Source organism: Dasypus novemcinctus, chromosome 10 (assembly GCF_030445035.2).
Source record: "Dasypus novemcinctus isolate mDasNov1 chromosome 10, mDasNov1.1.hap2, whole genome shotgun sequence".
Classification (NCBI taxonomy): Eukaryota; Metazoa; Chordata; class Mammalia; order Cingulata; family Dasypodidae; genus Dasypus; species Dasypus novemcinctus.
In genome coordinates this window covers 9292637-9319745 of record NC_080682.1, presented here as the reverse complement: position 1 = coordinate 9319745, position 27109 = coordinate 9292637, and the positions used below count along the sequence as shown (strand labels likewise).

The window sequence follows — 27109 nt, the reverse complement described above, 5'->3', positions numbered from 1 at the left end:
GGGTCGGAGCAGTCACCGTACCCTCAGGTTGGATTCAGCCTGTCTCTGCCTCAGTTTCTGTACTTGTGGAATGTTCTCTTTTAGGACAGAAGGAAGCAGAGTCCTTGAGCTGACAGGGAGTTTTGGGGAGCCCTAGTTTGAACCCTTGGGGGTGGACTGGTCCCTGGGCCCGAGTTGCTGGGTTTCGGGGTAGTCTGTGGCTCCTGAGTAAGTCCTACTAGTCAGCCTTCTCCACAGGGTCTGTCGGGGTGCTGGGGGTTGCACCAGCCTGGAGCCAACCCTCCCTCAGGAGTGTGGCTTTGGTCACCCCCAGGGGCCTAGAGTGGGGTTTCCAGCCCCAGCGGGTGATGGAGGGAGGGTGCCTGGGTCGGGCTGGCTGGGCCTGGGCAGTGGGCGCCAGTCAGCCAGCCCGGCCTCCGTCGCAGCGGCCGACGTGCTGGTGTACCTGGCGGATGACACGGTGGTGCCCCTGTCTGTGGAGAGCCTGCCCTCGCTCAGCGCCCATGAGCTGCACCGTGCAGTCCGCGACGTCCTGCAGCTCCCTGACATCGCCCTGGAGGCCTTCGCGCTCTGGCTCGTCTCCCCTCTGCTGGGTAAGGCTTGGCTGCTTGGCTGCAAGAGCCTGGGGGGAGACCCGGGGGCATTCTGAGCTTGGGGGTGGGGCTCGGGCCCCCCTGGCTCCTGGACCCCAGGGAAAGGCCAGGCTCGGCCGGGTCCGGGAGCAGTCTCGGGGCTCCTGCTCCTCCTCCTCCCCTGCTGCTTTCTGCCTGTCCTTCAGCCTCTGCAGGTGCTGGGGCAGGGGGGGGGCATCAGGAGGAGCAGGCTGGAGGGAGGGAAGGGGGCAAAGGGGCCCTGTGTGCTGAACCCGTGACCTCTGCCACACCCCAGCTGGCATCGTGAGCACATAATTTCACCCCATTCTCCTGGCCCTGCGGAAATGGGGAAAGTGAGGTTTGGAGGTATGGGACCAGTGAGCGGCCGGGCCAAGGTCAGAACCGAAGCCCCTGTGGCCCCACAACGAGCCTCCCTGAACCCACACCCTGCTCCTGGGGGCTGGAGGGACGTGGGACACAACCCAGGGAGCAGCCGTCTCGGGGATGGGGCTTTTCCTGAGGATGGGAGTTCAGGGAGAAGGGGGACCTCCCACCCTGCCTGGTTTCTGGCCCCGTGGCCACCCACGTCCTGAACTCACAGGCCCAGGAAGGCAGTTGAGGCTGAGACCCCCGGGTGGGGAAGAAGCAGAAGTGGGCACTGTGGCCTTCAGGCCAGCAGGTCCCTGGGTGAATGGGTCTCCAGAGCCTGCTGGAGGGGTGCCAGGAAGAGGACACCCCAGGCTTCATTCCAGGAAGTAGCTGGGCCTGTGCCAGGCGTGTTTTCTCAGCTTCACTGTCACAGTGGTAGAAGCCCCGGGGGCCAGAAGGGGGTGACCGGTTCCATTGAGACAGCGACCAGGACAGTCAGGCTTAGGCCCAAGGGCTCATGGTTACCCCCTCTCCTCACAGCCCCTGGGGTTCCTGCCTCTGCCCCGGAGGGAGGGTCTCCTGCTCTGGGGGGAAGGAGCGCCCTGCCCCCACCAGGCAGAGCTTCCTGCTCAGCTGCTGCCTGGTGGCCCCTGCCCCCACTTCCTGCTGACCCGTCTCCTTGGCGGCCCACACCAGCTACCCCTCCTGCCCTCCCAGGGCTGTTGATCGGGGCTCAGGCCTGGGGTGGGGGCCTCCTGGGGCCTGCCCCTCCCGTCTCCCAGGAGGCCCAGTGCCCCTGGCTCCGCCGGCTTCCTCCTCCCACTTCCTGCCCCTCGCCCCCCCCATCACATTCCTGCTCCCACCGCAGGCGCTGAAAGGGCTGCCTGTGTGGCAGGGCCTGGTCGCCCATCCACAGGGACGAGGGTGACCAGAGGCCCCACCACGAGCCCAGCACCCACTCTGTTCCCAGGCTGGGTTCAGGGTGAGGGCTGAAAGGCCTCTTCAGCTCTGACTCGGGCCCCTCCGAGCCCTCAGCCCTCCCACCCCCAGACTGGGCGCAGCAGTGGCAGATGCTCCCGGGCTGTGAGTGCAGCGCGAGGCCGGGCGGGGGTGCCGTCCGCTGGAGCCACCCTAAAGCCAGCTGTTTGAGGAGGGCTTGGCCTTGCCAGTACCGCTGTCACTCTGTCAGGGAACAGGTTTCCAGAGAGGCTTAGTCTCTGGGTGACAGCCTCGAGGCAGGAAGTCTGCGGGTCGGGGGGCCAGTGTCGTCCTGTCCTGAGCTGCTGGGGCATGGGGTTAGGGCTGTCGGGCCTGGGGCTGGGGCAGAAGAAGGGTGTCCTGCACCAGTCCACCCCGCTGCCCACCGTGTGTGCCCAGTGAGTCCCAGCGAGTCAGGTGCCTCGATCCTGCCACACGTATGTCCAGAGCCCCCTGGGGCCAGGCAGCAGTCCAGGTGCTGGGATGCCGCAGGGGTCAAGGCTGAGGTGGTCCTGCTCCCGGGAACTGCATGGCCAGGAGGGTAGCGTGCCCCTGGGCACGGGAGGCTGTTCCTGGTGCCAGAGGTGAAGAGGTTGGGCAGGCGCCCGCCCAGGTGACACTTAGGTCTGCAGTACCAGACAGTGGACTCCGAGACAGGGAGAGGACATCAGGTAGCAATAATGGCTATAAAGGCACCAAACAGTAGTGAAACTGGGGTGGCAGGAGGGGCTGGGTTAGGGGCCGGGGAAAGTGACCCTTGAACTGGGACCCCAGCTAGCCAGGGGAGCGTCTGGGGGAAGAAGATCTGAGCAAGGAGGAACAGCAAGTGCAGGGGCCCTGGGGCACACACAAGCTGGGATTGCTCAAGCAGAAAGAAGAGGCAGGAGCCAAGTAGGAAAGGGACAGAGAAGACAGCAAGGTGGGACGGGTGGGCCGGAGCTGGCCACACGTGCCGGGTGGGCTGGGGATAGGAGGAGCCTGTAGCATGGAAGGTCAGGGCTGGCTGAGCTCCCAGGGAGATGGGGGTGAGATCTGGCGAAGGACAGCCACGGCTCTGCCGGGGCTGGGGAGGCCGCCCCTCTGGCCTTGGCACCTCATTTACCTGCTTTGTGCTCTGCTTCCTGGTGGCAGTGCTGTACTCGGCATCTTTCATCAGCCACGGCCTCTCAGCTCCAGCCCTGCTAGGGGGCTGTAACAAGCCAGACCCCCTCACCTGCTGTGTGACTTTGGACAAGGAGCTCAACTTCTCCGAGCTGCTCTCTCTTTGAATGAAATGGTTCTGGGTGCTTAGTACCTGCTCAGCTAATACTGGCATGTTGGTCATCATTGCCATCGTTAGTGGTGGGTGGCCTGGTCCAAGGCTGCCCAGGCCACTTCCTGTCTCACCCTGCAGAGGTGCAGCTGAAGCCCAAGCACCAGCCCTACAAGCTGGGCCGCCAGTGGCCGGAACTGCTTCTGCGCTTCACCGACGCCTCGGACGACGACGTGGCCATGGGTCAGTGCTGCCGTGGCTCCCCTTGCCCCCAGGGCTGGCCTGAGTGATCAGACAGGCCCACTAGGCCCCCCGCTCCTGACCCTGGAGCACTGACCCCCGGCCCAGCCCGACCCCGTACCCCTCCCAGGCCTCGCAGCCAGGGCACCAGGTGTCTGCCTGCAGGTAGAGCTGCCCTGGTGAGGGGCAGGGCCAGCACCTCCCCCAGGCAGCATCGGCCACTCCTGACCCGGGGTGGAGGGAAGGGGCCCCTGGCAGGTGCGCGGGGAGGGGTGGGGGTTTCCCAGGGGTGAAAGCTGGGAATGGGAGGGTAGCTGGAGGAAGGGGGGGGGCAGGCTGAGCATGATGGCCCCTGCAGTGACACCGCCCCCCTCCCTAGACGAGCCTTCCCTGCAGTTCCGAAGGAACGTGTTCTTCCCGAAGCGGCGGGAGCTACAGGTGAGGCCGCGCGCCCTGGGCAGGCCACCCTGGTCGGGGGCCCCAGGCCCCGTGCCCTCTGGAGCCCTGGATCTGGCTGTGCCTCCGCCCAGCTAAGCCCCCTGCACCCCACCGCCCCGCCCGCAGATCCACGACGAGGAGGTCCTGCGGCTGCTCTACGAGGAGGCCCGGGGCAACGTGCTGGCCGTGCGGTACCCGTGTGACGCCGAGGACTGCGAGGCCCTGGGAGCCCTGGTGTGCCGCGTGCAGCTCGGGCCCTACCAGCCCGGCCAGCCTGCCGCCTGCGCCCTGAGGTGAGGGGAGGGCGCAGGGGTCACCCCCAGAGTCCCCGGGCACAGGGGGCCCCAGCCCTGGGGTCAGGAGGCCATGGTCCCCGCTGCCCTGACACTCGCTGGGGGCCGTGGATGTGTGCTGCCACCTCTCAGAGCCCCTCTTCCTCATCCACTCTGGGCTGAGGATCCCGGAAAGTGGGGAGACTGAGGTGAAGGGATGTTTGTGTGCAGCCTGAGGAGCCCAGGTGTCGGGGGCCAGCCCAGGTGTCGGGGGGGTGAGGCCAGGCTACTGCCTGGGGTCAGAAGGGACCTGGGATTGTCCTCCAGGGTCACAGCTGGTGTATTAGTCAGGGTTCTTTAGAGAAACAGAATCAGCAAGAGATATCTGTCAATAGTATGCGATTCCGTAAGTCTCTCACGCGGCCGTGGGGATGCACAAGCCCAGGTTCTGCAGGCAGGCTGCAACCAGGGGCAGCGGTGAAAGTCCAGTGAAGGTTCTTGACGAGTTCTGGGAGACGCTGGCTGTCCAAAGACGAGCTGGGAAATTCTCACTCTATGCTGGAATCACTTCCCCTTTTAAGGCATTCCACTAATTGGATAAAGTGTCACTCATTGCTGATGGCAATCTCCCTGATATATGTAATTATAACCAGCAATCTATGATTTACCACTGCAGTAAAGGCAATGGTGACTCAAGTCCATAACTGCCCTTGTATTACAGTTAGCCCAGGGCTTGCCTGACCAAACAACTGGGCACAATTACCTGGCCGAGTTGACACATTAGCCTGACTGTCACAGCCAGGGACAGCCAAACACCCACCCCAGGCCCCCGGAGCAGCGGAGGGCAGAGCCCTGGGAGCTGGGCCCCAGCCCCGCTCAGGCGTGCGGTCTCTGCCTCCCACCCCTCTCCTGAGAAGCCCTCTGCCAGGATCATGAGGATTAAGTCTACACCCGGAAGCAGGCCAGGCCGGCGTCTGCCCTCCGTGGAGGCCGACCCTGAGGCTTAGGGGTTCATTCCCGTGGAGACCAGCCTATCCCTGGGCCCAGGGCTCCCTCGCCCGGCCCTGCAGTGTGGGGGTGTTCAGAGAGAGGGCCGGTGCCGAGACGGACACGCTGCACCCGGCCCCCGGGGTTTGGTAGGACCCCCCCTCCCCAGCTGGCCCAAGTCCTGTCCTGGCCCCAAGTCCTGTCGCAGGTGACGACACACCAGCTTGGGCTGCCTGCGTGCAAGGGACCTGTGGTGGTGGAGGTGCCTCAGGCGCAGTGCCGCGCAGGGCTCCCCTCGGGTCCGAGCCCGCTTCTCTCCGCCCTGCGCCAGCCTTGCGACCCTCCCCTCGCACGGGCCTCTGGAGCCACGTGTGGGCAGGAGAGTCCTTGCGCCCTCACGCCCAGCACTGTCAGACTTCCCCGATAACCAGGCGGTTTGGTCATGGGTCACGCACACGGCACTGTGGCCAGGGCCCCGACTGGTCTCCTTGGGTCCCCCCTGCGTCCGGCATGAGCCTGCTTAGACCCCTGGACTGAGAGTGGGGGAGGCTCCATTTCCAAATGATGAGGGAGAGCTGCCGCTGGAAGGAGAATGGATGCTGGGGAAAAGGAGACCCCAACAGCCCTGAGAAGGGGCACAGCCTCTGAGGTCCCCCCGCCCCCGTGCCCCGTGGTTGGGCCTCTCCACGCAGTGCTGTCCTCACCTCGGCTCTCCCCTGCAGCGGCCTTGCCCTCCTCAGAGCCCAGGGTGGTTGGTCCTTGGGAAGCCACCGCAGGTCCCCTCCCCTCTTTGGTGAAAACAACAACCGCCACGAGATTTGGGTGCTGACCTCATGCCAGGCACGATCAGCATCGTTATTTTATACACAGGAAAACAGGCTCAGAGCAGGTATGTCCCTGCCCAGAGACGGAGAGCGCCAGTGCAGGTTTTCTGGAATGGCCAGTCCACAGCCCACACCATCTCTGGGCTATCCTGAATTGGGAAAAGTAGTTCAATATTCTGAGATTTTGCCCTATATTTTTTCCTCTTAACATTAAAATGTCTTTTTTTCTAATGAACCTAGGCTATCAATTGTAGGGTTTGTTTTTTTGTTTTGTTTTCACCTTTTATTGGCAGAGCATTGATAGCTACAGGTCACTTTCACCATTTTTCGGTTGTAAAAATGTCACTAGTCCAGAAATCCAGACCTTCCTGATACAGCACCTCAAAACGTTGCTCTGAAACCTTTCTGCCACATACAGTCTGGTGTCACTGAGGTGAGGCCGACTGAAGGTAGCTGCCCGACCAAGGCTGGACAGTAGGACGGTTGGCGTTAGGCTGACCAGGTTTGGACTGACTGACTGACTGAAGTTCGGCCTGTTTCTGTCAGCCTGGCTGAGTTTAGACTGACTGAGGTTAGACATATTGGTGTGAGGTGACTGAGTTTAGACTGACTGATGAGGCTAGACATGTTGCATTAGGCTGACCGAGTTAAGACTGACTGGCTGACTGAGGTTAGGCCTGTTTCTGTCAGGCTGGCTGAGTTTAGACTGACTGACTGAGGTTAGACATATTCGTGTAAGGCTGGCCAGAGTTTAGGCAGTTTCAAACTCCTTATCAGGGTGGGGGTCCATTTCCTGAGGGCTGAGGGAAGAGGTGGTGCTGATCCAGGGCGGGGAGTCTGGAGCAGCAGGTTGAGCAGGCTGTGAGTGCCACTGCAGGGGAAGCAGGGCCAGGCTGGTCAGGTGCAGGTGGGCAGGCAGAAAGCAGAGGGCCAGGTCCGGGGCCATCTTGTTGGGCCTCCCGCACCTGGTCCCAGACCTGCCCTCGTCGAGCATGATGTGATAGAGGTACCTGGTGACCGTCACCCTGGACAGGCCATGGGGACATGGCCATCCCCCCTGTCGCAGAGAAGTGAAGGCGCTGTCCTTGCTGCATTGAATGGCTGGTTGTGGCCAGATGGCCAGTCTGGCTCCAGAGCCTGCCCTCAGGCTAGGCTTCTGTTGTCCTGTCCCCTCCCAGGCCCCTCACCCGGACTCGAGTGTGAAAGTAGCTTGTCTCCCCTTCCCCCGGGCAGCCTTGCTCCCCTCCGCCACCCCTCTTCTCTTGTTGGGGGATGAACCCCCCCAAGCCGCCACTGCACCCTGCTCCCTAAACCCCAGGCCGTGGCGGGCCTGTGAGCAGGCCACGCAGGCACTCGGCTGGCGTCGCAGCGGTGGGGATCTCAGCAGCCTCAGTGTCAGCAGAGAGCGAGGGGCTTCCAGAACCCTGCCACGGGGCGGGCACCCATGCGCTCTTCTGCCCTGACGGTCCCCGGCCCAGGGCACAGGCCCGCCCCTCACCTGCCCTTCTGCCTGCCCTGCCTTTACCTGAGAGCGTGGCACCACTCCCCAAGGCCCACGCCACCCTGGCTGCCAGCTGTGCTGGACACCCACCTTTCTTCCTCCACAGGGAGAAGCTGGACTCCTTCCTCCCTGCCCACCTCTGCAAGCGGGGCCACGGTCTCTTAGCTGCCCTCCGGGGCCGTGGCACCAAAGCCGGGCCAGGAGAGCAGGGCCTGCTGAACGCCTACCGCGAGGTGAAGGATGCGGGCAGTGGCGACCACGAGCGTGAGGCCTCCCTGAGCGCTCACTACCGCTCCTACCTCCTCAAGTGCCACGAGCTGCCCTTTTACGGGTGAGCAGCTCCATAGGGGGCTCCCTGGCTACGGCCGTCGTCAGGGGTGGCTGCAGCCCTGGGGTCTCCTTTGACCCCATCTCTGACAACCCAACCATCTGTCCCGGGCCTTTGCTAGCGTAGCAGGCCAGTGCGCCCCAGCTCCGCCTTGGCAGAGCGCCAACCTTCACATGAGGCCAGCACCTCAGGACCTGTGGACTCCCGGCCGGGCGCCCTCGTCCTGTCACGAGCCCCGACAGTTTAAATAGCGCCTCCTTCCACCTGCCATAGTCCCTGGGTCACTGGACCCATTGCCCTGTCCTCAGACCTTGCCGATTCACGCAGTTAATGCATCACAAGTAGCTCTTGGGCATCCACTGTGTGTCAGGGACTTTGGCACTAGCAGTACTTTGATGAGCAAGAGTCCCTGATCCCTGCACTCAAGAAGCTGATGGTCTAGTGGGGAGAGGGACAAGACGCAATAGAGGGGACAGACCCATTCCCAGAGTCAGAAAAGATAATGGGCAGTATGGAAAAAAAGTGAGGCCAGTGAGGCGGGACACCGGTTGCAATTTTCAGTAAGGTGGTCAGAGCAGGTGTCACTGGAAGGTGCCATGTGAGCAAAGGCCCAAAGACAGTGGGGGAGAAGGAGGAGAGGACACTGGAGGGAGAGCACTGAGGCAGCGGGGCCCAGTACTCAGGCTTGGCCACGGGACCGTGCCTGGAGCAGGGGAGCCCGGGAAGGGCCCCATGGGTGAGGTCAGGTGAGCAGGCAGTTGGGACCCGTGGGCTGCCACGTGGACCTCAGCCTGGACTCTGAGCTAGGTGGGAGCTGCTGAGTTTTTTTTTTTTAAAGATTTATTTTTATTTCTCCCCTTTCCCCACCTCCCCCAGTTGTCTACTCTCTATGTCCATTCACTGTGTGTTCTTCTGTGACCGTTTCTATCCTTATCAACGGCACTGGGAATCTGTATTTCTTTTTGTTGTGTCATGTTGTGTGTCAGCTCTCCGTGTGTGCAGCGCCATTCCTGGGCAGGCTGCACTTTCTTTTGTGCTGGGTGGCTCTCCTTACGGGGCACACTCCTTGTGCATGGGGCTCCCCTACGCAGGGGACACCCTTGTGTGGCAGGGCACTCCTTGAGTACATCAGCACTGTGCGTGGGCCAGCCCCACACGGGTCAAGGAGGCCTGGGGTTTGAACCGTGGACCTCCCATGTGGTAGACGGACGCCCTAACCACTGGGCCAAGTCTGCTTCCCTGCTGCTGAGCTTTGGGTGGAGGCCGCGGTCTGACTTGGCCTTCCAGCTGCCACGTTGAGAGCAGACTCAGGAGGGCCTCCCGTGACCTCGGCGCCAGCCCCAACTCCCCAGGCCCCGGGGGCTCCTTGGGGTTTCCCGCGGCCCTTGCTAGCCCCACCCCTGAGCCACGTCTTTCCCTCTGCCCGCAGCGCTTTTCCTTCTCTGTCCTTCCAGGTCCTCCTCCTGTCTCTTCAAACCCTCCTTCCTTGCAGGACCAGCTCAGAGGCCACCCCCCCATAGTCTCCCTCTCCCTGCCCCACTCCCCGGTGGGCTCGGTTTTGCCCACCACCCCCGGTGAAGTTCTGTTTAACCCAAACAGCTTAAGCTGCTCAGGCACCTGAGATGGGCCCGGCCTGGAACAGGCCTCCTGGGCCATGTCTGGAGGGGGCGCTGACGCCGGTTTCCCCGTCCAGGTGTGCCTTCTTCCACGGCGAGGTGGACAAGCCGGCCCAGGGCTTTTTGCATCGGGGCGGGCGCAGGCCGGTGGCTGTGGCCATCAGTCTGGAAGGCGTGCATGTCATCGACAGCAGAGAGAAGGTACTGGGAGAGGAAGGGCATGGACGTCCTCAGCCCAGGCCTCCGGCTTCCCCCGGCCTGTGGGTAGACTGTCTGGGAGGGACCCTGGGCTCCTGTTGTCACCCTGGGTGCACTCCCTGGGTCTGCTGTGGGACGTCTTCCTGCCCGGGGTGCCGGGACTGGGTGGCCATGGCCAGGGGGAGGCTACAGCTGAGGCTGCCGACTCTGAGCGGTGGGGCCCGGCTGACGCCCAGTGCACGTGGTCTGCGTACAAGGCAGTGCCGGGTGCCCGCCCGGTGCAGCAACTTCCCTGTGCCAGGCAGAGTCCCCTCAAAACCAGAAGGGTTTTTGCTGGCTCTGGTTGTCCCAGGGAGCGGTTCCAGTGGGGCCTCCTGCAGAGGTGGCACCCAGCTGATTTCACAAAAAAGCTCTCCCCTCCGTATCTGCCACCTCCCCCAGGTGACTTTCCCAGGCCACTAGGGGAGGGGGAGGGGCCAACTGAGCATGAAATTCAGAGGCTTGACCCGCTGCCAGGAAGTGCTGTGGGATAGCGTTCTCAGGCCCCTTGGACCACAGCTCCTTTTGAGGTCCGATGAAGCTGGGACCCCTGTCCTTCGAGAAATACATGAATGAATCTAGACGCAGAGCTGAACGCCCTGGCTAGGTGTGCCCTGTGGTACTGCCTGGGTGGGCTGGGGTCAGGGAGCAGGCTGTGCCCAGGAGAGCGTGAGCCTGACTCTGTGTCTCCGGCCGCCAGCACGTCCTCCTGGGCCTGCGCTTCCAGGAGCTGTCGTGGGACCACACCTCCCCCGAGGAGGAGGAGCCCGTCCTGTGGCTGGAGTTCGATGGGGAGAGCGAGGGCATGCCTGTCAACAAGCTGCTCAAGGTCTACTCCAAGCAGGTAGTGGGGGTCAGAGGTCATCCCTGAACTGGGGAGGGGGGCTCAGGCACCTGAGGAGTCCGATTGTAGGAGCCTCCAGGCCAGCCGGGCCTTAGCAGCTGGGAGGGAGGGGGCGGCCAGGACTGGAGAGTCTGTGCCAGGGGGTGGTGGCAGCTGCAGTGGAGCAGGTGTTCACTGAGGCATGCCCAGGGCTGGGACCTGCTGTACGGCAGCCTGCGCCATCCTGAGGGTCCCCTCCACGAGTGCTGAGAACTTGATGGGCCCGTGTCGCCACCACAGTCACGCTGTGGAATGTTCCAGTCACCTTGAAAATCTCGTGGTTTGACTTTGCATTTTCCTCCCAACTGATGAGGCTGAGCACCTTTTTATGTGTTCATTCGAAACATTTGGGCGTTCGTCTTCAATGAAGTATCCATTCAAGGCTTTTGCCAGTTTTTCTTCTTTAAAATTGTCTTGTAGGTTTCTCTTTGGATTTCAGATTCATATGTTCACCTCTGTTTGACACTTCCACTCAGCTGTCCCTAGAGTTTTGCTTTGTCCAGAATGTCATATAAATACATTTCTTATAGAATTTCTGGGTATTTACCCAAGAGAAACAGATATGTGTTCACACAAAGACTTGTACTCAAATGTACATATCAGCTTTATGTGTGATAGCCAGAAACTGGAGTCAACTCAAATGTCCATCAACTGCTAAATAAGCAAGCAAATGGTGATATACACCCCTATAGTATACATACAGTATATACAGACTTTTGAGGCTGGCTTCCTTCCCTGAACATCATACTTTCGAGATTTATCAGTTCATTGATTTTATAACCAAATAGTATTCCATTATCCGTTCACCTGTTGAAGGACATGTGAGTTGTTTCCAGTGTTTAGTTTTTATGAAGAAAGCTGCCCCCCCCAAAAAAAAACTGTGTACAAGTTTTTTTTGTTTTGTTTTGTTTTTTAATTAAACTGGGATTTTTTGCTGTCTGCTCTCTGTGTCCATTCACTGCGTGTTCTTCTTTGTCTGCTTGTCTCCCTTTTGTTGTGTCATCTTGCTGCGCCAGCTCTCTGCGGGTGTGGGTTGTCAGCTCTCTGCGGGTGTGGGTTGTCAGCTCTCTGCGGGTGTGGGTTGTCAGCTCTCTGCGGGTGTGGGTTGTCAGCTCTCTGCGGGGTGTGGTCCAGTGCCTTCACAAGGAGGCCCTGAGATGCGAACCCAGGCCTCCCATATGGTAGACGGGAGCCCAATCGATTGAGCCACAGTCACTTCCCTGTATACAAGTTTTTACATGGATGTATGCCTTTATTTTTCTTGGATAAATAGCTAGGAGTGGGATTGCTGGCTCTTATGATCAACATCTGGTTAATTTTATTAAAAACTTGTAATTGTTTTCCAGAATGGCTGAGCTATATTGCATTCCCACTAGCAATGTAGAGTGCCATTTGTTTCATGTCCTTGTCAGCACTTGATATTGTCAGGGTTTTTTTTTCTTGTTTTTTTTTTTTTTTTCCCTTTTTTTTTTTGGCTATTCTGATAAACATATAGTAGTGCTATTTCACTAGCTTTAATTTGCATTTCCTTAATGACTAATGATGTTGATCATCTTTGCATGTGCTTATTTGCTATCCATATATTTCTTCGATGAAATGTCTGTTCAAATATTTTGCCAGTTTTTTTTTTAGTTGTTTTCTTATTGAATTGTGGAGTTCATTATATATTCTTTATACCAGACCTTTATCAGATATCTAAAGGACATTTTGCAAATGTTTCTTCAAGTCTGGCTTATTTTTTCATTTTTTTAGTGTCTTTTGAAGAGCAGATGTTTTTCATTTTGAGGAAATGTTATCATTATTTTCTTTCATGGTTTGTGCTTTTTTCCTTTCTAAGAAATCATTGCCTAACCTGAGGTCACAAAGATTTTCTTCTGTGTTTTTTCCTAGAAGTTTTATAGATTTAGGTTGATGGTCTACTTCAAGTTAATTTTTATGTAAAATTGAATGTAGAGGTCAGGGTACACCTTTTGCTTGTGGAAGTTCTGTTCTAGTCTTATTTGCTGAAAAGACTGTCCTTTTACAAGTCTGTTGAAATCAGTTGACCATGTATATGTAGGCCTATTAAAGAATTCTCTATTCTGCGCCATTGATCTGTGTGTGTGTCTGTCCTTCACTTATACCGTACTCTCATGATAAGTGAAACTTTGCAGTAAGCCTTGAAATCAGGTAGTATGACGTCAAGAACTGTGTTCTGCTTTCTCAAATTGTTTTTGACTACTCCAGTTCCTTGAAATCTACATAAATTTTCAAATCAGCTTGTTGATTTCTCCACCTGGAAGAGCCTTCTGGGATCTTAAGATTACATTAAATCTGTGGATTAATTTGAAGAGAATTGACATCATGACAATATCAAAATTTCCCTTCCATGAACATGGTATATCTCCATTTATTTATCTTCTCTGATATCTCTCAAAATGATTTATAGTTTTCAGCATTTCAGCATATAAATCTTTACATATTTTGTTAATTTCTCCGTAAATATTTCATGGTTTTTGGTACTACTGTAAATGGCACAGTTTTTAATTTCAGTTTTCAAATGTCTATTGCCAGTGTATTGAAATACAATTGATTTTTGTATATTGACCTTAAAGTCCATGACCTTGTTAAACTCACTTGTTCTAGTAGCTTTTTTGCAGATTCTTTGGGATTTTCTATGTAGACTGTCATCTTGTCTGTGAATAGGGCAATTATATTTCTAACCTTCTAATCTGTTTGCCTTTTACTTTCCTTGCCTGGTAGTACTTTTTGCTCAGTTCTCAATACAGTTTGGAATAATTAGGGTAAGAACAGACAGCCTTGACTTGTTCATAATCTTAGAGGGAAAACATTTAGTTTTTCACTAAATAAGTATATTAGCTTTGGGTTTTTCATTGATGCACTTTGTTGGGTTGAGGAAGTCCCATTCTTTCTGGGTTTGCTGAGTTTTATCTTGAATGGATGTTTCATTTTGTCACACTAGCCTACATTTTTGTTGTTATTGTTGTTAGATTTATTATTTATTTATTTCTCCCCACCTCATTGTTTGCTCTGTCTGCTTGTCTTCTTTTTAGGAGGCACCAGGAACCAAACCTGGGGCCTCCCCTGTGGGAGGGAGACACCTAATCACTTGAGCCACCTCCACTCCCTGTTTGTTGGGTCTCTTATTGTGTTTCCTCACTGTGTCTCTTGGTTGTGTCATCTCCTCACTGCATCATCTTTTTGTGTCAACTCACTGTCTTGCTCGTCTTCTTTAGGAGGCAACGGGAACTGAACCCGAGACCTCCCATGTAGTAGGTGGGAGCCCAGCTGCTTGAGTCACATCCACTTCCCAGGCCTACCTTTTAATGACAGACTTTCTGAACCTCAGAAGCACAATGCTGCATTTGATGTTTTGTTCCAGGGAGCTTGGAGGGCTTCCCTGTCAGTTGTGCAGCTCGGGACCTGCTCTTCCCCACCTGCCCACTGCCCACTGCCCAGTGTTAGCCTGGCCAGACTCCCTCAGTGAGAAAAAGAGGTAGTGTGTGGATTGTCCCACAAGGGCAGAGAGGTGTGGAGAACACAGCTGTGGATGCCGGCTCTTCTCTCAGTGCCTGTGCAGGGTTTCCTGCCTTCCTCCCCCTCTGCAGGGTGGGCTGTCTTGCTGTGGCGAGGCCTCGGGCTGCACTGTGGCTGGGCAGGTGTGAGCTGGAGCGGGCCCTCCTCCACGGGGCCAGCCCCAGGGTTCCCTTCTGGGGACGATAATGTGGGCATTTTGCCCGCCTTGTTCCCTGCTGTACCCCAGTGCCTAAGCGGCAGCACCTCTCCACCCCCAACAACTGGCATCCCAGCTGTACGGCACCCAGACCAGGCCCACTGACATCTTGGCACTTCACCTTTTATGTCAACGTGCCTTAGGTTGAGAAGGCTTCGCTTTCTTTTAAGCAACTTGCCTTTATTCACCGGGCTTTTTTTTTTTTTACCTTTTGGGGTTTTTATTGTAACATATGTATAAATGCAAAATTTCCCATTTTAACCATTTTTAAGTGTGCAGTTCAGTGGCATTAACCACATTCTCAGTGTTGTACTAGCATCACCACTGTCCAGTACCAACACTTTTTCATCCTTTAGATAGCAACTCCACACCCATTAAGTAGTACCTGCCACGCACCCCTCACAGCCCCTCGTAACCTGTCATCTACTTTCTGTTTCTATGAATTTGCATATTCTCGACATTTCATATAAGTGGAACCACAATATTTGTCCTTTTGTGTCTGATTTATTTCTCTTAACATGATGTTTTCAAGGTTCACCCATGTTTTCATATGTAATAGAACTTTATTTCTTTTTATGGCTGAGTAGTATATACCGTATTTTGTTTCTCCATTTATCTGTTGATGGCCACTGGGCTTGTTTCCATCTTTTGGCTATTTGTGAATAATGCTCCTGTGAACACTGGTGTACAAGGATCTGGGTGAGTCCCTGTTTGCAGCTCTTTAGGGTATGTACAATGGGCAGATTTTTTAACGAACAGATTCCATGTAGTAAAAGGGACAAACTTTGAACATAATGCTATTTCAACAGTGTACTTTAAAAATTTAACCATTTTTGGTAGCCTAATTGGCTCAAACAAATCAACAGCACTTCAAATTCTTTTTTGTATATAAACATAGTAAAGCAGAATTATTTTTTAAATTACTGGGCTGACAAAAATACAACATAAAATTTCCCACTTTAGCCACTTTCAAGAATTATATTCACAATGTTGCGCCTCCATCACAACTATCCATTACCAAAATTCCATCACTCCAAACAAGAGGCTTTGCACCCATTACGCTTTAACCCCCACTTCCCTCCCCTGCTCCCCACCCCTGGCAACCTGTATCCTTTCTCTCTATGTATTTGCATATTCTTGTTATTTCCTGTAAGTGAAGTCACACAGTACCTGTCCTTTTGCATCTGATTTATTTCACTGAATTTGGCGTCTCCGAGGATCACCCGTGTAGCATGAATCAGCATTTTGTCCCTCTTTACGACTGAGTAGTATTCCGTTGTGTGTATGTACCACATTGTGTTTACCATTCATCTGTTAAGACGACGTCACTTTTGAAGGTCGTGCTTGGAGGGAGCCACCCCCCACCTGTCCCTCCTTCCTGGGCCTGCAGGCTCTTCCCTCAGCCAACACCCAGTGGACTCACCCACCTGGCATCCCACCCCCCACAGCCCTGCCTCCTTCCTTCCTCGTCCTCTCCTGCGCCGCCCAGCTGGGCTCGCTTCCCTCTCCCCACACCTGACCTCTCCCAGCGCACTGCAGTCAGCATTTCCCAGCTACGCCTTCTGGCCAGAATGTTCTTTCTTTCCCACATCTCCCAAACCTGGGGACCCCAGCTCATCCATCACCTTGAACGGGATGCTTCCCTGCCCTCTGGTCCACAGCACACCCAGGTCCCCCTTCTCTTGTGTCCACATCTGCACCCCACACCCACCCAGGAGAGGGACGGTGTGCCTGGTTCATCTTGCACAGCAGCGGGTCTGGAGTGGCCGGGCCGCAGCTTCTGCTCCAGGCCTCACGCTGACCTCTGTCCCCTCCGCAGGCAGAGCTGATGAGTGGCCTCATCGAGTACTGCATCGAGCTGAGCCAGACCGCAGAGCCCCCTGCTCCCCAGGAGCCGGCCCCCAGCTCCTCGGCGCTGGCCGCCCCGCGCCCCCGGCTGCGGAGGCAGGGCAGCGTGGTGTGCAGCCGGCTCCAGCACCTCTCCACCATCGACTACGTGGACGACGGTGAGCGGCCCCTCATGCACGCGTGGCCACGCCCGCGCAGGGGGCGGGGTGGGGCGGGGTGGCGCTGTCCCAGGCACAGGGCGAGGGGGCCTGAGTGTTGGCCGATTCTGGGCGCCCTGAAAGGGGACGGGAGTCCCTGGAGCTTTAGCAGCCCCTTCCTGTCCCATTTCACTGCCAGAGCATCATCAGAATGGCGCAACACTAGACCGCTGACGTCTGTGAATCCCGTGGCGCTCAGTGCGCTGGTGAAAACAGGATCCCCTTGGTGCGGTGTCTTGGTTTGGATCCTGGAACAGACAAAGCACATTAGTGGAAATTCCAGTGAAGTCCAAAGTCAGCAGTCTAGTTAATAACATTGTAGCGATGTAATTGCTTCGTTTTGACGAACATACCAATTAATATAAAATGTTAAAGATAGGGAGTGCCTGGTGAGGGGTATTAGACTATCTCTGGAATTTTTCCATAAATCTAAAATTACTCCAAATATAAAATTTTTTAAATAACGTGGTAACAGTGATCTACATTTACACAGCAAGATGACCACAGCAGGAATAACACAGAAAACTGTCCACAGCCACCCCAACTGTGGCCATCAGTTGGTGTAACTTTTACTCTTTTCTTTGTACTTTGTAGCGTTTAAATTTTTTATAGTGAGCATGTCATTTTTCCCATCAGAAAAAACACACACAAAAAACTGTTTTTCAGCAACATAGTGTTTAACCACTGCTGTCATATTCTGTCACACAGTCTTGGCACAGTCGTTCCTCCCCAGTCCCCTGCTGTTGGACATCATGGGTTATTTCCACTTTCAGCCTGTAGGAACAAAAACAACACACCTGTAGCTGAATCCCCACTTCAAATCTGAGCTGTTTCCTCGGGATGAATTCCTAGAAACGGAGTTGCTGGGTCAAAGGGCATGCACATTTTATGGCTTTGGGTATACCTCACCCTCCAGAGGGATTGTGCCCACTTGTACTGCTTCCCCCAGAAAAGGTGGTGCCCGCCCTCCTCACCTCCCCACGCAGATATTACATTCTAGGAGAGAGAGACTTGTACTGGCATTTGAATACGAGTGAAGGTGGAACATTTTTATGTGCTTGAGTATTTGTATTTCCTTCATGAATTGCTCTTCATCTCTTTTGCCTGTTTTTGTTGTTGTCTATTTTTGCTCAGTTCTTTTCTATTAGCATCTTGTATTAATATGGTATATTTGTTAAAATGAGTGAACCAATATAGATATATTATCATTAACTAAGGTCCATACTTCAGAGAGATTTCCATAGTTTTTGCCTCACGTCCTTTATCCATTCCAGGGTTCCATGTGGAACCCCACGGTATATTTAGTTGTCTGCCTCCTCAGGCTCCTCTTGACTGTGGCAGTTTCTCAGACTTTCCTTGTATTTGATGCCCTTGACAGTTTTGGGGAGTACTGATCAGGGGTATGGTAGGACGCCCCTTTATTGGGATTTTTTTTTTTAATGAAATTTTATTGAAGTATCTCATTCACATATGAACATATATAAACAATAATTGTATAGTAAAAGTTGTGTACTTACAAAACAAATACATATCATCGTACAAGGGTTCCCTATATCACCCCACCACCACCACCTTGCATTGTTGTGAAATATGCGTTACTATGACAGAGCAGTGCCAAAATATTACTACTATGTATAGCCCTTGTCTTCCATTTGGTATATTTTCCCCTAACCCACCCGATCCCTTTATTGGGATTTGTCTGGTGTTTTCCTCTGGTAAGAATGGGCTTATGAGCTTTGGGGAGGAGACCACAGAGGTCAGCCACGGAGAGACCACAGAGATATCACCTCACATCTAAGGTAAATACGATCAACACGGCTTCACTGTTGACATTCATCTTGATGTTCTGGCTTGATATTTTTCACTTGCAAAAATTCTTTTTACTGGAGCAAGTCTCCTTTTCTCACACACATGTTGCAGATATTTTGTCCTTGGTCTGTTCTTGAATAGGTTTTAGCAAAAGCTCCTCAGACACCCAGCCTGCCCAGCATCACATGCAGCCCTCAGCCTCTGACTGGAGGGGCTAGTGGTGGAGCGTGAAGGGTTGGGGGACAGAGGCTCGGAAAGGTGGTGGCTCTGAACAGGGACTGAGGAGGGGCTGAGCTCAGACTGACCACGATCCATCCTGCCGATACCAGAACCAGGCTTCCTGCGGCCCCACGCCACCTCACCTCCAGGAAAGCCACTTTTCCTCAGCTCGTTCCTCTCGTTTTCCTCGCAGGCAAGGATATCAAGCGGGTGAAACCGAAGCGTACCACGTCCTTCTTCAGCCGGCAGCTCTCCATGGGCCAGGGGAGCTACAGCGTTGTGCAGCCCACAGACAACCTGGAGCAGGGCTGAGGGTGGCAGCGTCAGGCAGGAGGGGTATGCGGGGAGGCCCCCCAGACCTGGCCCCGTGCTGTCCTCCCTGAGGGGCAAGATGAAGGAGGGGCTGGCTCAGTTGCTCTGGGTCTGCAGGTGTTTCAGACCTTGGAAAAGGGATTTCTGGGCCTGGGATGAAGCCCGGGCTGTGCAGAGCTGGTCGGCGGGCCACCCCTCAAAGACCCTCTTGCAGCCTCCCTTCCCTTCCCCTGGACTCTGGGCCCAGCTGCGATCTCAGGACCATCTGATCAGGCCTCAGCTGCCCTCTTCCCAAGACACGCCTTTGAGCCCCTCTCAAGGCAGACAGTGTCCCTTGCTCTGAAGTGCCTGCTCTTGTCTAACCTGGTGGCAGCTCTAATGGCAGGGTCCAAGGAATGGGACTCAGGGCCTGTAGGTCTGGTTTGCGCCTTTTGTCTTTCCCCTGGGGCTCTGGTGACCACATTCCCACATTCCCTCTGCTGGCATTCCACCCCCACACTGCCAGGCTGGGCTGCCACTCCCCAGATGGCAGGGAGTGGCCTCCTCAGTTGAACCACCACAGAAGTAGAGAAGGCTGCCCCGTGTTGTCCTCCCTCCCTGACTGGATTGGGCCTCGCCACTGCGACCTCAGGCACACCAGGGGTCCATGCGTCCCATTCTGGGCTGGCGCAGTCCCCTCAGACGCAAGGACACCTCACAGGCACGACACCCTAGCCAGAAACAAGGCACCTTTTTGTTAGCCTTTGGTGACATCACTGCACTGAGTGGGGTTTTCCCGTGGACAGACCAGCCCGCCAGACCCACACTCCATGCTCAGTGAAAAGCTCCCAGAAAACCCCCTGGGCAAGCAGCAACCTCAGCAAACCCAAGCTCACTACTTCTCCCCAGCGGTGTTCTGGAAAAAGACCCGGTTTGTTTTGTTTAGTTTTGCTTCTTCTGCTTTGATTCACTGAAGCCTGGGAGCTCTGGAGCAACTCAAGGAAGCCAGCCTCGTTAACCTCGAAGTGTCCGGCTTTTCCTCAGAGATGGCGCTGCCTCTCCTCCTGGCCTGGGGAAGCCTGAGCAAGGGATGTCCCAGCAACACAGGAACGTCAGGAAGGAGATTTTGAGATGAGTGCTTGGCCTTGCTTTTCCTCAGCTCGGCTCTCCTGGCAACAGATGAGCGAGATGAGAAAGAGCGGGCTTTCCCACCGTGGGCTCCTCTGTGGCGGGCACAGCGGCTCTCACAGGTGCTTCCTGAGCCTTCCCTCAGGAAGGAGGCAGGGCCCAGTCAGCTCGGGGCTTTGCTTTGTCTTCCCTCCCCAGTGGAAAACCCTGGAGGAGGAAAGGAACCAGCACGCCCTGAACCCCAAGGGCTTCGTTCACATCCTCCTCCCCTCAGGGATGTTGGACGTCCAGGTGTTTCCAGGTGGGCTTACCTTCCAGCAGCGGATAATTCGTCATCATAACCCATATGTGGGAAAGAAGAAGGCTGGCGGTGTCCCCAGCCTTCTGGAATGTTCCGGCTATGGGGTGTCACGTGCCACATCTTGTCTGCCTTCTTAGCGTCCTGGCCTCGCTGAGCTGCCCAGCCTCGTCCCTGCTCCTGCCCAGCTCAGCCTGCCACTGTGGCCCTGGTTCTCTCACTCCCACGGACTCTCTTGGTTTTGGGTCAATCTCATACGAGAAAGTCAGGGCGTCTGGTGTGTGTGTGCGCAAATGCCATGTTTCTTCTCTTCAACCTCTTTCTCATGTTTTCTAGACATCCATTGTGCCTTAATTTTCTGCCTGCCCTTCGGGGAAAAGCAATATTTTACTAAGTGCCCATTGAATATTTACATTTTTTTGTATCATGTGATTCATTAATGATAAAATCTGTTTCTAGCAAACTTGGAGGTGGTTTATGACATGAGGTGCTGTGGGGCTGTGACCACAGCCTCGGTGTCTAGTAAATGTGCACTGGAGGGAAGTGGACTTGGCTCAATGGATAGGGCATCAGCCTACCACATGGGAGGTCCAGGGTTCAAATCCCAGGCCTCCTGACCCGTGTGGAGCTGGCCTACGCGCAGTGCTGATACATACAAGGAGTGCCGTGCCACGCAGGGGTGTCCCCCGTGTAGGGGAGCCCCATGCGCAAGGAGTGCGCCCTGTAAGGAGAGGCTCCCAGAGCAAAAAAAGTGCAGCCTGCTTAGGAATGGCGCTGCCCACATGGAGAGCTGATGCAGCAAGATGACACAACAAAAAGAGACACAGATTCTGGGTGCTGCTGACACAAGCGGACACAAAACACACACAGCAAATGGACACAGAGCAGACAACCGGGGAAACGGGAGGACAGGGAAGGGAAGAGAAATTTTTAAAAATTAAAAAAAATGTGCACCAGGGAGGACAGCCCCAAGGCTCTCCCAGCCGGGGACCAGTGGGAAACCCAGGGTGAAGTCTTCTAATGTGGGCATTTTGTCGAGAACTCCAAGGGGAGAGGACCCAGGAGGGGTTGGGGGCCTGGTGGGGACCAGTGGGGGAGCTCTGCAGGGAGGCGGGAGCTGGCGTGGCCACACCCTCGGCCTGCCCGGTCTCTTAGTGAGGAGCAGCAGTGTCGGGTGCAGCTTGGTGGGTCCTCACACCTTGGGGCTCGGGGCAGAGTTGTCCCTCAGCAGCACCTGGGGCAGTGCACACCATTCCCTACTCCCTGCGGGCTCCTCGTGCCCTGGGCCCAGCTAGGGGGCTGCTGGTTTCCCGTAGATCCTGTCAACACCGTTTGGGGCCAGGACGGCATCAGAGCCAACTTCCCAGGTGCACCGTGGGCCCCGCAGGAAGCTGCGGGCAGCAGTGAGAACTTAGCCGCAGGGCCTTGGCCCTGGCGGTCCTGCAGGGTGAGCTCCATTTGGGGGCCCAAGATCCACATTGTGGAAGCTTCCAGAGAGGCCACACGTGCCCGTGGCAGGGTCATCCTAGAACAAGGGCCTGCCTCCTTGGGCATCTGTGGCAACGAGCTGTGACTTGTCCCCGTGTTGTCCCACTGCCTGGGGAGGGGCAGCACCGTGCTGTGGTTGGGGGCACCTCCTGACCTGACCTTGTGCCTCAGTCTCCTGGCCTGTAGGCTGGAACAATCCTAGTACCTACCTCCTAGGGATGTGGGGGGGTTTAGCTCTAGCATACAATAGGCGCTCAATAGATGTCTGCCGTTGTGTTGAATCTAAAATACTGCGCTCCAGCCCACAGCCCCTTCCTCCCGCCCCAGTCCCGCCGCGCCTCCGTCCTGGTTTCCCATAGCTGCTGTAACAAATCCCCACAGACCTGGCAGTGTAAAACACCACGGATGTGACATCCTACGTTCCTGCGGGGGACGTCTGGCACAGGTCTTGCCGGGCTGCCACCAGGCTGCATTCCTTGCTGGGGTTCTGGGGAAGGCCCCGCCCGCCCGCCCTTCCCCTCTGCTAGAGGCCGCCTGCCGGCCTTGGCTGCTGGCCCCTTCCTCCACCTTCCAAGCCAGCACAGGCAAGGGCGCCCTCACGTGGCGTCCCCAGGCCGCGCCCCGCCTCATCTCTGCCTCTTCTGCCCCCCTTCCAGTTTTGAGGATCCCTGTGGTTCCACCGCATCCACCGGATAACCCGGGCTAATCTCGCTGGTTGATGACCGTAGTTCCCCTTTGCCATGGAACCTCACACAGCCCCGGGCTCTGGGGTTAGGGAGTGGACATCTTTGGGGGGCTGTTATTCTCCCAGGCTGCCCCCCACTCTCCAACCTGCGGGGCTGAGCCCCTGGGGCTGGGGCCGGGAACCAGGGGGCCGGAGCAGCTGCTGTCCACGCAAAGGCTGATTCGGGCACCCCCCACCCCTGAGCTTCTGCTGGAGGCCCCTGCTCTTTCCACAGGTCACCCCGGCCTGGCCTCACCCCAGGACTGCTGCCCAGCGTCCCCCTCAGGTTCTCCAGCGTCCCATGGGCAGGATGGGGAGCATCTCCCCAGCCGCACGTCAGCACCGGCTCCTCCACAGAAGGGCTTCTGTGCTCTGCACCCACACAGAACCTCACTGGGCCCCCTGTCCCAGTCCCCCTGGGCGCTCAGGTGCAGCTGGGCAGGGGGACTGCGGACCCCCGGAAACAGCCCAGGCAGTGGTGGCCTGCGGGGGAGCCCGGCCAAGGGAGGGGGTAAGGCTGGCCCTTGGGAAGGCCTCGCGGGCCTCTGAGGGTGCTGGAGCCCACGATCCCAATTCCAGACACCCTGGAGGTGGCCGAAGAGGCTGGGGGAGGGAGCCCGGCTGGGACCCAGATCCCCAGGGCAGCTGGCAGGGCCCCTTGAGGTGGCTTCCTGGTCTGGGACGTCCTCTGCCCCTGCCGCCCCCCATGCTGCTGCCAGCACGATGGGGTGTTTTGCCCCTGCCTCCCCCGAGGCCCCCCAGGCCAGGCCCTTGTGTGTGCATCCCTGTGAGGCGGCAGCAGCCGAACTCCAGGCCCCGCAGCTGGTGACATCAGAGCAGGACCGCCAGCGCCCCACCCCGCACACAGGGGCTCCGGGCGCCTCCAAAACCAGCCCTGGCCTCTTCCCCCCGCCACTGTCCCCTGGCAGCCCCTCCCCACACAGCACTCACCAGCTTGGAAAGATAATGAAGGTCAAGCTCCAGGGCCAGCACCCACTCCTGCTCCCCAAGCCCCTTCCAAGGCCCTGGGAGGGCCTGGCCCTGTGTTCCGGTGGTCACGGGGTTTGAACATTGGCAAAAGAATTTTTAAAATTCTGCTTCTTAAAGAGGCCTCTCAAATTCCGTAAGCTTCAGGCCCCACAGTAAGGGCCCCTGCCCACCAGATGTACCGGCTCTGCCTGTTGCGCCTGCCTCAGGGCCTTTGCTCAAGCAGGTTCCTCCCTGGCCACGCCCTGCTGTCTCCCCTGGGTGATCTCTGGGAGGGTCAAGTTTACTCTCCTCCCACCCCCCCCCCGCTGTGCAAGTGACAGCCCCTCCCTGGGCCTCCAGGTCCTCATCTCCAAAGTGGGGTTGCTACTACTACTTTTCCAGGGTAGTGGGGCAGAGAGGAGGCCTGTGAGCCTGTGTTTCTTCCCACCCCAAGGCTGCAAAAGAGGGGCAGGTGCCTGGGCTTGCAGAGGCAGGGGAGGTGGTGGGGGAGTCACGAGTCCCCGCCACCGTGGGGTCACAGGTCCGCTCCCTGGGCCCCGCTTTCTCCATCTGTAATGTGGGGGTTATCACTCATGGTTCATGAGGTGGTGGGTGACACTGGGTGACAAAGGTGGAAGTGGCTGGAACCACCAGCGCAGACGTTTCCACTGTTCCTTGCGGCTGGGGCGTTTCTGGGTCATTCTCCACTCCTCAGCCCCTGGGACATTCCAAGATGCAGGGGTAGCGGGGAACAGGTGCCCCCCGGACAACCACAGTCCAGGCCCATGGGAGGAACGACTTAGAAAGCTGCAGCAGGTCAAACGAGGACACTTTCACCTTGACCTGAAAAGACAAAGGCTCCAGGGACCCATCAGATAAAATTGGGCAGAGGGCACCAGGGGTCTCTGACTTCCATCTGCAAGAAGTTCAAGGGGCTGCAGACTTAGTGACTGTGTTGCCCAAGGGGATGTCGGCTCAGAGTCCAGTCATCTTCTCAAGGGACACTGGAGATGGCCACGGATGACCTGGAAAAGAAACCAGTTGACACACACCTGTGTTCTGGACAGGCTCAGTAGGAGGGAAGAAAATGGAGCAAGGAGAGAGGTAGAGCAGGGACAGCTGAGCAAAACCTAGCTGTGACCTCGAGCCTGACGACCACCGGCACCTTGAGCCAAGGGAAGCACAGACCGCGGGACACCCTCACTGGCCCTGCGCGCCCTTCCAGGCTCCGGAAGATGCCATAGATCCGCCTGCCCGGGGCGCTTTCTCCCTGTCTGAATCAGCCCCACATTTCGGAAAAGGCCGCAGCTTACCCAACGTCACCCAGAACAGGGGTGGTGGGGCCGGACCTGGGACTCAGGACTTCAGTTTTAAGCAGCAGGTCTGGCACCCCGGGCTGGGCCCGATCTTGGCCCCACCGGGTTGATGGGCTGCTGCGGGGGGGCAATGGGCAGCGAGGTCAAGGCCTGCGGGCTGCTGGTCCGGCTGCGGCCGGCAGGGGGCAGCTGAGCCCGCCCTTTCCTCTCCGACTGCGGTGGAGGGGGCGCGATCGGGCACCGCCCTTGCCAGAACCCAGGCCCTGGGATGGCGGTGGTGCCCAGGGCAGGAACTGGGGGGGTACGGGCCTGATGCTGCATGCCCCACCCCACCCCCACCAGGCAGATGCCCTCTTTCCTGCCCGCCCCGTACTGGAAAGGCCAAGGTCGGCCCGACCTTTCTCCTGTCGCTGGGTCCACCATGGGGGTGTCCAGACCCTTCAAAGCCCTAGATATGGGGTTCCCGAGCTTGGTGACCGGACCCACATTTTCCAAAGCCTTAGGATCCATGTCCCAAAAACAGGCTCTGCCCTGGTGTATATATACATTTTGTGTGGCTTTTTTAAAAATTTCCTTTTTTAAAAAATTTTACTTTGGTACGTTTTTTTTACGTGAAATGACAACCGAGTCTACATGTTTTGCACTAGGGCAGTTTGGGGAGATTCAGGAGGTGGGGGTTGCGTCCTCTCCCTCCCTCCCGGCTCCACTCAAAGGAGCTGACCCTCCCCACCCTGCCCAAGAGGCCCCTCCCACTTCCCTGGCTTTCCGGGTCCCTCTCCCAGCACCATCCCCTACACACACACACACACACACACACACACACACACACACACACACCAGCCATTTTAAACTATGACTCAAGTATAATTGGCAACAGGGAGAATAATAATGTTCTCAGCTCTCCCCAAGGACTTCTGTGCCCTCTGCCCATGTGACCTTGGCATTTGGCGGTGGGGGGTGGGGGTGGTCACAGACAGTCTGGGCCAGCGAAAGCACAGACCTCCAAAGCAACTTCAAGGTCAACAGCCTCCAAGGGCTAATCAAATCCCCCAGAAAACCCACTCTGCCCTGTAGAAGGCCTGGCACCCCAATTTCTGCTCACAGGTGCCACTTGGCCAGGCCAGGGGGGGTGGGTAGAAAAGGAACTTTCACAGAGGTCCAAAGACAGTCTGTCCTGCCACCGCCCTGAGGGAAGTCAAGCCAACAAGCATGTACAGCCCTAATGCTCTTGAGGGTCCCTGTGGGGTGCCAAGTCCCTGGCCTGAGGCACTTCCCATCTGCAGGGACCCACATGGAGATGGGGAGCTGGGGGGGTGCACCGGAGGGCCCTGGAGAGGGTTTTTGGGGAGCTTGTGTAAAACAGGGGTTGGAGATGGCCGGATGTGGGCTCCCTGCCCAAAAGAGCCTGTGTCAAGCTTCCTGGTAGGTGGGACCTGGGGAGGAGACCAGAAAGGTGGGCTCAGACCAAGGTGCCAGGTCGACATCAAGCGGACCCTGGAGGTCTGGGGGTGACGGGAAGGGAGCAGCGGTAGCATGCCGGCAGGGCCTGTGGGAGCAGGTCCCCAGTGCCCAGACCTTCCCTCTGCTGGGGGCAGGGGAGAAAGGGCACAGCCCTCAGCAGGGTGTGGGGGGGACACCGGGTCTGGCGAGTGCTGTGACTGTGACCGGAGCAGAGGGCTCAAGAGTCAAGGAGGTGACCCTGAGCCAGGGGAGGAGTTGGCAGAAGGGCAGGAAGGGTGTTAGCTCGGGCAAGGCTGGGCAAGAGGGGGTGGTCAGCAAGGCCAGGGTGCCAGGGACTGGGATAAGGGGCAGGGCCACGTGCTCAGGAGTGGGGGTGGGAGAACTGGGTACAAGGGACTGGCCCCAGCAAAGTTGTTTCCCCTCCGCAGTAGGGGGGAAAGGGTGTCAGGGACTGGGCCCCCACAGACCCTACACCCCCCGAGGGCGACAAGGGTCCAACGTGAGGGACCTTCTCCCCACTTAGAACACCCGACCCACTTCTCCCTGCTTCTGGGCTCAAGTGGGCGCCAAGGAAATGAAAGCACAAAACACAAATGGGCAGGTCCGTCCACCCCTTTGCTTTTCTGGGGGCTGGGTGGGGAGGCGGCAGAGGGAGGGTTTGTAGTCTGTGGTCTGGGGGCAACTCCACCCTCTAAAGCCCTCTCACCTGAATGTCCTCCGTGAACGCTTGGCCTGGAGGGCTTTTCCTCGTTCCCTCTGCCCACCCCAGGCTGCCGGCACCTCAAATCTGTGTGAGCCGCTGGGTCCGGGTCCCTCCTCCCTGCGGCCGGGCCTGGTGCCCGCGGCTCCCCCCACCCTGCTGTCGCCGTGGCGGGGGCTGCGGTGAACCGGTCCCCTCCTTCAGTCGGTCCACGAACATTTACCCAGAGCCGCACCTTTTCAGAGTGACCTTTCTGAAACAGGAACCATTCAGTCAACACATTTCTACAGGGCACGGGCTATGTGCCAGGGGCTCTGCCGGCACAGGGGATCCCACGCCTGGCCCCCAGGGAACTGGGGTTCCGGTGGGGCGGAAGGGAAGTAAGACCACTGAAGTGCAGATTTGAAAGT

The 27109-nt window shown here is 56.9% G+C and overlaps 1 protein-coding gene and 1 long non-coding RNA gene across 9 annotated transcripts in view; one reads left to right on the top strand and one right to left on the bottom strand.

Moving 5' to 3' along the window:
- The window catches only part of FRMD8 (FERM domain containing 8), a 22129-nt gene extending 1625 nt beyond the window's left edge, over positions 1–20504 (top strand). Inside the window, exons 3-11 of one of the 2 annotated variants that reach the window (XM_058305202.2) lie at positions 426–593; positions 3334–3435; positions 3812–3870; positions 3997–4163; positions 7561–7785; positions 9476–9599; positions 10336–10479; positions 16071–16257; positions 18518–20504. In XM_058305202.2, coding sequence (XP_058161185.1) covers positions 426–593; positions 3334–3435; positions 3812–3870; positions 3997–4163; positions 7561–7785; positions 9476–9599; positions 10336–10479; positions 16071–16257; positions 18518–18636 — 1295 coding nt within the window. In that variant the 3' untranslated portion in view covers positions 18637–20504. Of the gene's footprint in view, positions 1–425; positions 594–3333; positions 3436–3811; positions 3871–3996; positions 4164–7560; positions 7786–9475; positions 9600–10335; positions 10480–16070; positions 16258–16435; positions 16552–18517 lie in introns of those variants that run through there. The other variant, XM_058305203.2, reaches the window with a different exon arrangement.
- On the bottom strand, positions 15063–27109 carry LOC105744708 (uncharacterized). Of its 7 annotated transcripts, XR_011649876.1 has the most exons (5): positions 26706–27102; positions 23205–24247; positions 18468–19784; positions 17094–17144; positions 15063–16544 (listed from the first exon to the last, which is right to left on the bottom strand). It is a non-coding gene; the product is annotated as an uncharacterized lncRNA (long non-coding RNA). The 7 variants fall into 7 exon arrangements; XR_011649873.1 differs by having other exon boundaries at positions 17094–19784; positions 26706–27109; XR_011649874.1 differs by having other exon boundaries at positions 15063–17144; positions 26706–27101.